The sequence below is a fragment of the Salvelinus namaycush genome, chromosome 19 (assembly GCF_016432855.1).
Source record: "Salvelinus namaycush isolate Seneca chromosome 19, SaNama_1.0, whole genome shotgun sequence".
Taxonomy (NCBI): domain Eukaryota; kingdom Metazoa; phylum Chordata; class Actinopteri; order Salmoniformes; family Salmonidae; genus Salvelinus; species Salvelinus namaycush.
Genome location: NC_052325.1, coordinates 21,708,119 through 21,719,600, shown reverse-complemented (window position 1 = coordinate 21,719,600; position 11,482 = coordinate 21,708,119). Strand labels below are relative to the sequence as shown.

General features: G+C 39.4%; 1 protein-coding gene across 4 annotated transcripts; it reads left to right on the top strand.

The window, feature by feature from the left end:
- The first annotated feature begins 2,190 nt into the window (after positions 1 to 2,190).
- On the top strand, positions 2,191 to 10,936 carry tfcp2l1 (transcription factor CP2-like 1). Of its 4 annotated transcripts, XM_039014621.1 has the most exons (16): positions 2,191 to 2,355; positions 2,826 to 2,974; positions 3,961 to 4,034; positions 4,149 to 4,211; positions 5,767 to 5,872; positions 6,113 to 6,219; positions 6,455 to 6,607; positions 6,771 to 6,881; positions 7,261 to 7,358; positions 7,656 to 7,710; positions 7,847 to 7,940; positions 8,343 to 8,433; positions 8,591 to 8,673; positions 8,863 to 9,005; positions 9,689 to 9,740; positions 9,861 to 10,936. In XM_039014621.1, the coding sequence occupies exons 1-16, from the start codon at positions 2,294 to 2,296 to the stop codon at positions 9,896 to 9,898; spliced, it is 1,479 nt and encodes a 492-aa protein (XP_038870549.1). In that variant the 5' UTR covers positions 2,191 to 2,293; the 3' UTR covers positions 9,899 to 10,936. The 4 variants fall into 4 exon arrangements, with proteins under 4 accessions (XP_038870549.1, XP_038870551.1, XP_038870548.1 ...); XM_039014623.1 differs by lacking the exon at positions 4,149 to 4,211; XM_039014620.1 differs by lacking the exon at positions 9,861 to 10,936 and having other exon boundaries at positions 9,689 to 9,854.
- The last annotated feature ends 546 nt before the right edge of the window (positions 10,937 to 11,482 follow it).

The window sequence follows — 11,482 nt, the reverse complement described above, 5'->3', positions numbered from 1 at the left end:
CTTGCTTGGGCCAAGAAACACGAGCAATGGCCATTGGACCGTGGAAATCTGTCCTTTGGTCTGATGAGTCCAAAATTGAGAATTTTGGTTCCAACCGCCGTGTCTTTTTGAGACGCAGAGTAGGTGAACGGATGATCTCTGCATGACATGAAGCATGGAGGAGGAGGTGTGATGGTGTGGGGGTGCTTTGCTGGTGACACTGTCTGTGATTTTTTTTCAAATTCAAGGCACACTTAACCAGCATGGCTATCACAGCATTCTGCAGCGATACGCCATCCCATCTGGTTTGCGCTTAGTGGGATTATCATTTGTTTTTCAACAGGTCAATGACCCAAAACACACCTTCTGGCTGTGTAAGGGCTATTTGACCAAGGAGAGTGATGGAGTGCTGCATCAGATGACCTGGCCTCCACAATCACCCGACCTCAACCCAAATGAGATGGTTTGGGATGAGTTGGACCGGAGAGTGAAGGAAAAGCAGCCAACAAGTGCTCAGCATACAGTTGAAGTTTACATACACCTTAGCCAAATACATTTAAACTCAGAATTTCACAATTCCTGACATTTAATCCAAGTAAAAATTCCCTGTCTTAGGTCAGTCACCACTTTATTTTAAGAATGTGAAATGTCAGAATAATAGTAGAGAGAATGATTTATTTCAGCTTTTATTTCTTTCATCACATTCCCAGTGGGTCAGAAGTTTACCTGTACTCAATTAGTATTTGGTAGCATTGCCTTTAAATTGTTTAACTTGGGTCAAACGTTTCAGGCAGCCTTCCACAAGCTTTCCACAATAAGTTGGGTGAATGTTGGCCCATTCCTCCTGACAGAGCTGGTGTAACTGAGTCAGGTTTGTAGGCCTCCTTGCTCGCACACTCTTTTTCAGTTCTGCCCACACATTTTCTATAGAATTGAGGTCAGGGCTTTGTGATGGCCACTCCAATACCTTGACTTTGTTGTCCTTAAGCCATTTAACCACAACTTTGGAAGTATGCTTGGGGTCATTGTCCTTTTGGAAGAACCATTTGCGACCAAGCTTTAACGTCCTGACTGATGTCTTGAGATGTTGCTTCAATATATCCACATAATTTTCCTTCCTCATTAATTAATTATTCTTCCTCATTAATTATTTTTCTGAGGTCTTGGCTGATTTCTTTTGATTTTCACATGATGTCAAGCAAAGAGGCACTGAGTTTGAAGGTAGGCCTTGAAATACATCCACAGGTACACCTCCAATTGACTCAAATTATGTCAATTAGCCTAACAGAAGCTTCTAAAGCAATGACATAATTTTCTGGAATTTTTCAAGCTGTTTAAAGGCACGGTCAATTTAGTGTATGTGAACTTCTGACCCACTGGAATTGTGATACAGGGAATCATAAGTGAAATAATCTGTCTGTAAACAATTGTTGGAAAAATTACTTGTGTCATGCACAAAGTAGATTTTCTAACCCACTTGCCAAAACTAAAGTTTGTTAACAAGAAATTTGTGGAGTAGTTGAAAAACTAGTTTTAATGACTCCGACTTCAACTGTATGTGGGAACTCCTTCAAGACTGTTGGAAAAGCATTCCTTATGAAGCTGGTTGAGAGAATGCCATGAGTGTGCAAAGGCAAGGCAAAGGGTGGCTACTTTGAAGAATATAAAATATATTTTGATTTGGTTACATGATTCCATATGTGTTATTTTATAGTAGTGATGTCTTTACTATTATTCTACAATGTAGAAAATAGTACAAATAAAGAAAAACCCTTGAATGAGTAGGTGTATCCAAACTTTTGACTGGTACTGTATGTATTTATTTTTTTACAAAAGAAAGCAAAAACACTAGAAAAAAAAGATATGTTAAAGCTGATCTAGCCAAGTAGCCATTAAAAAATACAAATCGGACTGTGCACTTATTCAAATTTTAGGCCACCTGTCCTGCACTACTATGGGGCAGGGGAGGTGTGTCAGTGTTTGTATCCCAAATGGCACCTTAATGTCCTACATAGTGCACCACTTTTGACCACAGCCCTATGGACTCTGTTCAAAAATAGTGCACTATATTGGGAATAGGGTGCCATTTGGGAGGCAATCAGTGATTCACAGTCCGCTTCTCAAAGGTCATGTAAGGTATTCTAATGAGTTGAAAGTGATGTCATACCCGGTATATAAGTCTGTAGCAGGGTGCTGGCCGGCAAACTTCTTTGAGAGCGCTATCAGACCTACCTGTGGAAGCAACACACCAGGGTGCCATACCCAACTCCCATTCTCTGTTTCTGGGGATACTTTAGACGCTGCACTGGAAAACATGTTGTTTTGGCACAATCAGCCAGAGCCCTACCACCAGCATTCAACTGCAAGTTATATTCGGTAAGTGGACATCTCCAATTAGGAAACTTTTCTATGTTTTAAGAGAACTTTTATAATCAGAAAAGTTTAATTCAGTGGAGAAAAAATCTATGAAGCGTTTAAGAATTTTTTTTAACATTTAAATTGATTGAAAGCAGCAAAATGTTTCATACATTTTTATTAGCCCACAACTTCACCAATATTGCACTTGAGTGTTGTAGTAGCTTAGGCCAAGACCTTGCAAAATTGCTACTTTATTCCAATGCACCTCAGATTTAAATGTAAAGTACACAATATATGGCAAAATAATGTTGTGCAATGTGATTATGCATCATCCAAGTTTATTAAAACATTTTACCTACCTACACCTTAGTCAAGAGGTACTGATAAGATTAAATCTGGCTGACCATTGAGAAGCCTCTTACTTATTTGTGCTTCGATAATTAATGATCAACTGCACATTTCCCCCCTCTCTCGCTGCTCTCGCTCAGAGATGCTTTGGCGCCTTTCCTGAAACACGAGGAGGAACGGCACGCAACAGAAAATGGCGCCAAATGGTCTCCTTTCCAATATGTTCTCTGTGCAGCCACCTCGCCCGCTGTAAAACAGCAAGAAGAAACTCTGACTTATCTAAACCAAGGTAGCTCGCTATTCTTTCTTTATTACTAAAGTCATAGGTTGTTGGATGGAATTGAACTCATGGCACGTAATTGAGTGTAGGCCCACTCAGAGGAACATTCTCCCTCTTATCAGCACAGATACAATATGGGGAAACACCCCTCCAGTAAAGAAAACAACTGCATCACACACAAGCTGCAAGCTCGTCTTTAGGCAAAGGAAGTTCATGTAATGGTCATATTCACTCTTTTTTCTTTACATTTACTACCCACACAAGATGAATGACACTTACATTTTAGTAAATCTTGTTCAGCTTATTTACATAGAGACACACAATTCCCCTTTAAATAGTCCCACATCAGGAATCTTGCATTTCTAGATATTCCCCTTTAGTTTATGAAAGCTCCCCCAAGGTATATATTTGATTTTCATATTCATCTTATCTTGAACTGCATTTTCCCTCATTGTTCTCATCTTCTTGTTCTCTCTTGTGGTCTAATTTACGATCATCCATTGGGTTTTTGTATTATGTATTTATTGGTTCAGAATATATTGTATATAAGACGGCCATTTACCTAAGGTTACTAGGTAGGTTGTACATTTCGGTGAATGAAATTGGAAACTATTGGTAAACCAGCCCAAAATTATACAACCCCCACATTTAAAAATAAAAGTTAGTCTACTATGTAGGCCTACCTGCCTTTAAAATATGTTTATATGATATGACTATTGCACAGAAGTACTTGCTTGATATGATGGAAATTGTAATAGTAAATTGCAAAGTAAAGATTTTTATTTGACAATTGGTGGGCTCAACCATATTGTGGTTGAACACTTTTAGGGGGCACTGCAAGGGGTCTATGGGGGCAAACCCTGACTTTAAAAGGAGTTTTCAAAGAAAAGGTGCTTATTGAATGCATTTCTATTCCTATGCTGCCCCTTTTTCTGACTGATTGATTTCACAGTTTTCAATTTTAATCAGGTTTGTCTTAATGTTTTAAAATGTAGGTCAGTCCTACGAAATCCGTATGCTTAACAGAAAACTAGTGGAGTATACAGATATAAGCAGCAAATATGTTAAGGTAGGTTAAAGGTATTGTGTATGTATTTTTGACTTTCATGTGACCTCTTCTCTGACCTTTTTTTCTTTATCTGTTTGTATGTATCCTCCATTTCCTGAAACTGTCAACACACAGGTGACTCCTCAACCCTCTTCTTTCCACTTCGGGGGTTGGGCGGGTGCCATCTTTGAAGACTTGGTACTATCACCCATCTTCTCCCCTTCTGAACTTATACACCACCGCACACTCAGCTCAGTTCAGCTTACCCTTCAACGCATCAGCTTTATCGCACAACACATCACATACCTTCAAGTTGTCTTATTTGCTCTTTTTGCATAAGTTCATCTTACATACAGTTCTGCTTTCATCTATAGACTTTACTACTGGGAGTTATTCATAAAGTTTTGACATCTTTTTACTTTGTTGAAATGTATTTCTTGTCTTTCTTTTTCAAATATGAAATGTGCATCAAGAACGTTGATCAATATAGCAAGGGAATTATTACAATCCTATGTTTTATATCAAGACCCTTCTTGTTTGTTGTAAAGGAAACCTTGTTTAACTTTATTTCATTATTTCAAAAAGAACAAGTGGTATATTGAAGATGCCACTGGTTTATGAATAACACCCATTAGTACAACTCAAGTTGTCCCTATGTGCACATTTTGTTGCAGGTTGTTATAATATGTTGGATCTATGTTTGTTTTTAAGTGATTTGAATTATGGGAGTTGACTTTGATATACCTTTGTGTCTATCACCAGTGAAATTCAATCAAATGACTTGGTTTAAAATTAAGGCAGATATCGGTATGCATTTTCCATGAAGGGAAAAATGAAGTCATTTTAATTGAATTTAGCCATGTCCCAATACACATATCCATCCACTTGAAAGTTCTGTGTCGTCAGGCTGTCAGGAATGGACGGTCATATTTCGGTCGTGTTCAATGAAGCAGTCTAACGACACTAGAATGGAACAGGTGGCACTTGTACAAACAGATGACGTGTTGTGTCTGTCTATGTCCTTGTGCTCTGCGCAGTCACGCATGAGCCTCTCAGTGTAATAGGCTGAAATGAATGGAAATGTTGTTTTTACAGGTTGTTAATTTTACGATTTGATTTATGTTCTTAGTAGGTTTTAAATGTGCAATTAACTTAATACTAATGCAACAGTGAGGAGGAACATTAATTTATGTCCCTTCGTTTGTGTGGAAACAATAATTAAGTATGCACAGGCAGTTGTCTAGTCTGTCGTTACCGATCCAGACCAGTGCTTTAATAATGAAAAGCTTTATGTATGTGCTTTGTTCTCAAACGGTGACACTTCAAACAACTTCTACTGATTCCTCACTAAATGTCTTAATAGCACAGGAAGAACTCATGGATGTTTTATCTCATACCTTCTGTCAACAAATAGTTTTGTTATGATGGCAGATTATTGCACAACCATCAGACATAATTGAACCCTATATGGCTTTAACCCCAGCATTATCTACCTTTCTATGCTTTTAGTCAATGGGAATCTGTGGCTGTTCTTTTAAGTGTTATTCATATGAGCTGAAGCCAAGGGTGATGCAATCCATATGGATCTCCACTCGTTAATGCTGTCTGAATAAATTATCTGTAAATGGTTCTTCTGGGAGATTGTGCGTAGCTTTTCGCACTTTGCCGAACGACATTGGCGATCGGCCATGTGCGAGGCTGCCTTGCCTAGTCACTGTGCTTCGTACTAATGCTTTGTCCTGCTTGTCCACAGAGCATTGTGCGTGTGGTGTTTCATGACCGGCGCCTGCAGTACTCAGAACATCAACAGCTGGAGGGTTGGAGATGGAACAGGCCTGGGGACAGGATCCTGGATGTAGGTAAGGCTGGTTGCCTGCAGACCAGAGAACTTCTTAAGTAAAGCCCAACCAACCACAGTATGCTTGACTGACCTATGATATGATCTACATTGCCTTTGGTCTAATACTGAAGTGTAATTACTATGCAATTATTAGGTATTTACCGTTTTGACTAATCCTTTCTAAGTATCTACCTGATAAAAAGGCCTAAGAATTTCTTCTGACCTGCTGTGACTTACTGACTTGATTGACTGTGTCCAGATACCCCCCTCTCTGTGGGTGTCGTCGAGCCTCGTGCTCACCCACTGCAGCTCAACACTATAGAGTTCCTCTGGGATCCCGTCAAGAACGCATCCGTCTTCATCCAGGTAACACAGTCAAATATTTATTTATTTTCCCTGCTTTCTAGCTTACTTTGGTCCTGGAATTGGGGTGAAAGTAAAATCATTAGACATATAAAAGGTTTTAGGAAGTGAGTTTATACAGTGACTTCCCACATCCCAGAGGGACTATTTTCCAATTCCACCCATCTCTTGCATTTGAAACTCTAATTACCATATAGAATGGCTCATGGATTGTGTATGTATGTTTGTTTGTGTTCAGGTCAACTGCATTAGCACTGAGTTCACCCCTAGGAAGCATGGTGGGGAGAAGGGAGTTCCCTTCCGTATCCAGATAGACACCTTCACTCAGAACGAACATGGAGAGTACCTGGAACATATGCACTCATCCAGCTGTCAGGTCAAGGTCTTCAAGGTAAAGGGGCTCTTAGGTGGGGTTGTGTGTGTGTGTGTGTGTGTGTGTGTGTGTGTGTGTGTGTGTGTGTGTGTGTGTGTGTGTGTGTGTGTGTGTGTGTGTGTGAGCTATTAGTTCATTTCATTTCTTTGTGTACTTAATTTTTTCTTCTATTTTCTTTAAGCCAAAAGGAGCTGATCGTAAACTGAAGACTGATAGGGAAAAGATGAATAAAAAGTCCCATCAAGACAGGGAGAAATACCAATCCTCTCATGAAACCACCATGCTTACCGAGGTGAGGGACCCTGACACTGTGGCTGTGTGTCACTTGACAAGCTATTCTGTCACAATATGTTAATATGTTGCTTTAGTCCACTCATGTTGTTGATTGACTCCGTAGTCACTGTAACCAGCCCTTGATGCAGTTGTCTGTTAATGATTGTGACAGTTAGGGCAACAGTCCATCAGTGCCTTTTCTTTTGACGTCAACCAACATGCTGGAAAAAAACAGTGATTGTTTTCTACTAACCTGGTTTTAGGTTTCTAGGATTTCCCACTTATGTCTGTATCAGTCTACAATCACAATGTCCTAATAAAACAGTAACCAGGCGTACCTCTCTCTTTGCCAGGAACATCTTATTAAAGTTCATTTTCCTCTCTCTCTTTTGTTTCAGTGTTCCCCCTGGCCCGATGCCCCAAATCTCAGTAGCACTAACAACACTCCTTCCCCAGTCTACCACAGCTCCCCCACCTCATGTAGCTTTACTGATGGGTAAGACACCTCTCTTATCTGGATGAATTGAACTGTTTCATTGACTTAAATTGTTGATCATGAGGTAAATATAGGATTTATCTGTCTTTGTGCATCTATGGCAGTTTAGTTGCACACCCACGCATTTTCTGAAGAACCGTTATGTAGGACAAGAGGTTAGCCAAATTGGATCCTCCATTATCTACAGTGCAATCCCATTGGAACTGCCTATTTGCACTAGTCTTATCAGGACAAGTCATTACTTAATGACCCAACTCTTGTCATCTTCCCCATTTGTGTGACACTTTACTTTTATAGCAACAGCTCTCCAATCCAGCAGGGGGAGCTGATTCTGTCCGGCTGCTCTTCTGATGTAAGTAACGGGAGAAGTAGTATTAATGCCATTGCTCTCATCTCTTATTTTTTTAGGCAATTGTTTGGAGACAGTGGGCAGTCAGTGGGTGCTATAGCTACTCATTTCAAGGGCTCTTCTTCTTTTTGACATGTAGCACCTTGTGCCATCGTCCTCACCGCAGGACACGCAGCTGTGGCTTCAGCTTCACAGGTTCTCGCCTTACTGTAGGCTCTTCTCCAGCTTCTCAGGTAGTGTGTGTGTGGTTCAATTAACGCAAGACTCAACCTTAAGACCTAGTTGTATGTTCCTGAACACTCTTGCCAGAGCATCCATTTCCTTGAAAATGTTATTCCCGTTTCTAAGACTATAAACCGTTCTTTGTAGCTTTTTGTTTTGATGCATGTAATTGATATCTGAAGGACATTTCCAGTGAAAATTAAATATAAATTATTTTTAAAGTGAAATAATTTAACACATGAATGACGCTCAGATGACTGTCAGACACTACAAATCTATAATTGCTTCTAACTTTGTAGAAAGGCCTTAGCAGAGAATAATCCGGGACTTTTCTCTCTCTTTATGTCCTTGTTCCTCCAAAACGTCATCAGACCAGTTTGTAAGTGACTGTGGATCTTCTGTGAATGTTGTAGGCGCTGACCTGTTGAAGATGAGCAGAGAGGACCTGATCCAAATCTGTGGTCCGTCAGATGGCATCCGGCTGTTCAACACCATCAAAGGAAGGTGAGACTAAACTGCAGTGGCAGGAAGACTACTCCAATATACATTTTTTGGCAACACTTCACATGTTCAATTAGTACTTTACTCAAGTGTGTAACTTTTATCCCACATTTACCATGGTCAATTCTGGATGGGTGTTATTCGTCTTTACTCTGTACAGGTGTATACAGCCCCGCCTCACCATCTATGTGTGTCAACAACAAGCCAGGAATCAACCACAGACAAAGCCCGGGGGGGGAGAGGGTAGGTTACTGTACATCTCCAATTATTTTGGGTACTAGTTATCTGACACCAAAGGACCCTTTCCCGGACAAAGATAAGCCTAGTCCTGGACTAAGAACCTCCAGTGACTTTCCAGTATTTCCCATATCATGTTTTAGCTGATGATGATCTCTAACCCTCAGCTAATCACCTTTCCTCCTATGTCTATAGTGTACCATGCTCTATATCTGGAGGACCTGACATTGGGGGACCTCTCAGAGAAGATAGCTCTCCTTTACAGTGTAACTCCCCAGCAGATCAGCCACATCTACAGACAAGGACCCACAGGGATACACATACTGGTCTCTGATGAGGTGAGAGAAGGCAGGGGTCAGAGTTCAGATGAAGGATATAGTGTATCTACAGATTACTATTTGATTTTCAAGCATTTGGTTAGTAGTTATATTGTATGTATGCATATTTAATCATTAGTAACTGCAGATGAATTACTTGGCTTTACAAAGTAACCCTCTGACCTTCTCCTCCAATGCATTTTGAGAGGGAGACAAAGTTTTGAAAATAGACATTTGTTGAGTAGTTTTTGGGGTTGGGGTCGTGGGTAGTGTTTCTATCAGTGAGTAGTGGTTGGGGTCATGGGTAGTGTTTCTATCAGTGAGTAGTGACAGTGCTAGTGGTAGGGGTTGTGGAGTTGTTAGGTTATCTGTATTTCTTCCAGAGGCCCTGTGTTGGTTGTTTGTGCCCTGGGCTGGCTTGGGTCAGTCAGCTCGGGTCACTAATATCACTAATGGCCCTGTGTAAATGGCAACGGCATAGAAAATCAATCATTAATGACTGGTAGGAAACAGGGGAATGTAGACCTATGGATGCAGAGGAACTACAACAGAATTAACTGGCTCAGGCTGTTATGGACAGCACTGTTTCCATGCACTTGATTATGATGTCTGGTTACTGATTGACTACCAGCATCAAACAAATAAAGAGAAAGAGATGCCATTTAAATGTCAAATGAATATCTTCTTAATTTCTTCTTTCTCAGATGGTGCAGAACTTCACAGAGGAAACAAGCTTTGTTGTCAACACTCTGAAAGGTCATATTTCCCTCACTAACCTCTTAAATGCACAGAACCTCATGTAAATATGCAATTGGTATACTTATTTAATGTTTTAACAGAGCTAATAGTTGTCCTATGTTTATCTTCTAATTGCAGATGAAAATAATGATGGCTACCATGTTGTGTTGAAGTGACTGGAGGACAGGTCTGGAGTGAATGGTTTAGATCCCTGTTCAAGTGTCTGGAACGTATAGGGCTTGTTGAGGAGTATTAAACTTTGTAACATTAAATAGTGCAATTGTATATATTGTTCATAGCTTATTCTATATATCATGTTCCTGTCCAGGCATTGCAATAACTCTGAAAATGTCCTTGAGACAGCTTTTTAGTTTACTTTTTTAAATTTATTTTTTTATTAAGTTATTGGTTAATTTTGATGAGATGTGTAATTCGTTTATAAAGCATGGTTCATTACTCCTGCAAAATGGACATGTTTAAAAAAAAAAAAAAAAAAAAAGTAAATATCATACAAATCTATTTAAAATCACACTTTAAGTCGTTGAAATGTATCATAAAGTGTTGTTCAAAGAAATCCAAAATATACTACATTATTGGCATTCCTTTGTTACGATCTATAGTTGTTGATTTGTTTGATGTTACATATTAGAAGGCAGACATTATTTTCTGCGGTATCAGTACGTATTGTTTTATAAAGAGTGAGGACCAACTGTTTTCTAGGGGTCACATTCAAGTATTCATTCTGAAACTTACTTTGAGTTCATCTTCAAATGATATCTTTCCTATCGACATGGTTTATGTTTATTCAATAGTGGCTTGTTTAGCAATACTACAGTGTTTCAAAAGTGATGTAAAGTATTAACTCTGTTTGCTTCGGGCCACAATTGCTTTACCTATTTTAAACATTTGAATTAAAAGAATCTAGACAAATATTTCAACCCCCAATACAGACTTACAGATAAGGCAAATGAACAAATCATAGAGCTGTAATAGCTAAGGATTCTATCCTGCTTCTGTTATTTATCTCCCATTTAATGTAACATTTTATGTACAGCATATCAGTTGTTCCACATACCTGTCCTGAAATTTAAATAGCTTGATATTGTCCAATATGTTAAGTGAAGTATTACTGCCAATGCTTGAATTTTAATGAAAACAACTTGACTGTGATGATGTGATTTCACTCAACATAAAGAATTTTGCACTGCTCTGTACTATTCTTCTGAGTTCAATTTATCATTCACTAACATCTGTTACAGTATAAACAAGATCAGCTCAATGTATTTAATGAAGAATGTTAAGTTCCCCAGCAAGAAAACCCAAAATTGTCACTCAAACAGAAAGAAGAACTAACGAAGAGTCACTGACAACAACCACAACTAAACAGGTGGGGTTTTAGGAGGGGTTCTGAAAGACACTATGGGGGTGTCCACTGAAAGTTGACTAGTAACAACAACAACTGGGTCCTAAAAGACACCCACCATGAGTGCAAACTAAATTTGCCCAAGAGGCAAACAAAAGAAAAACCCACAACAAAGATACAGGAATCAAACCAAAAAGTGGAGCAAAACAAAAACAGGGAAGATCAGATAAAGAATAGCACCTGGGCCAGCACAGGTGAAACACCTTCCCACTAACGAGATGGCAACCAGCACAGGTGTAACACATACTGCCTAACGAGGCGACACCAATCGGTGCATTCTATGTGCTAAGGTCCTGTACGTGCTAAAGTCCCACCTCAAAACAAATGGAAAAACTAA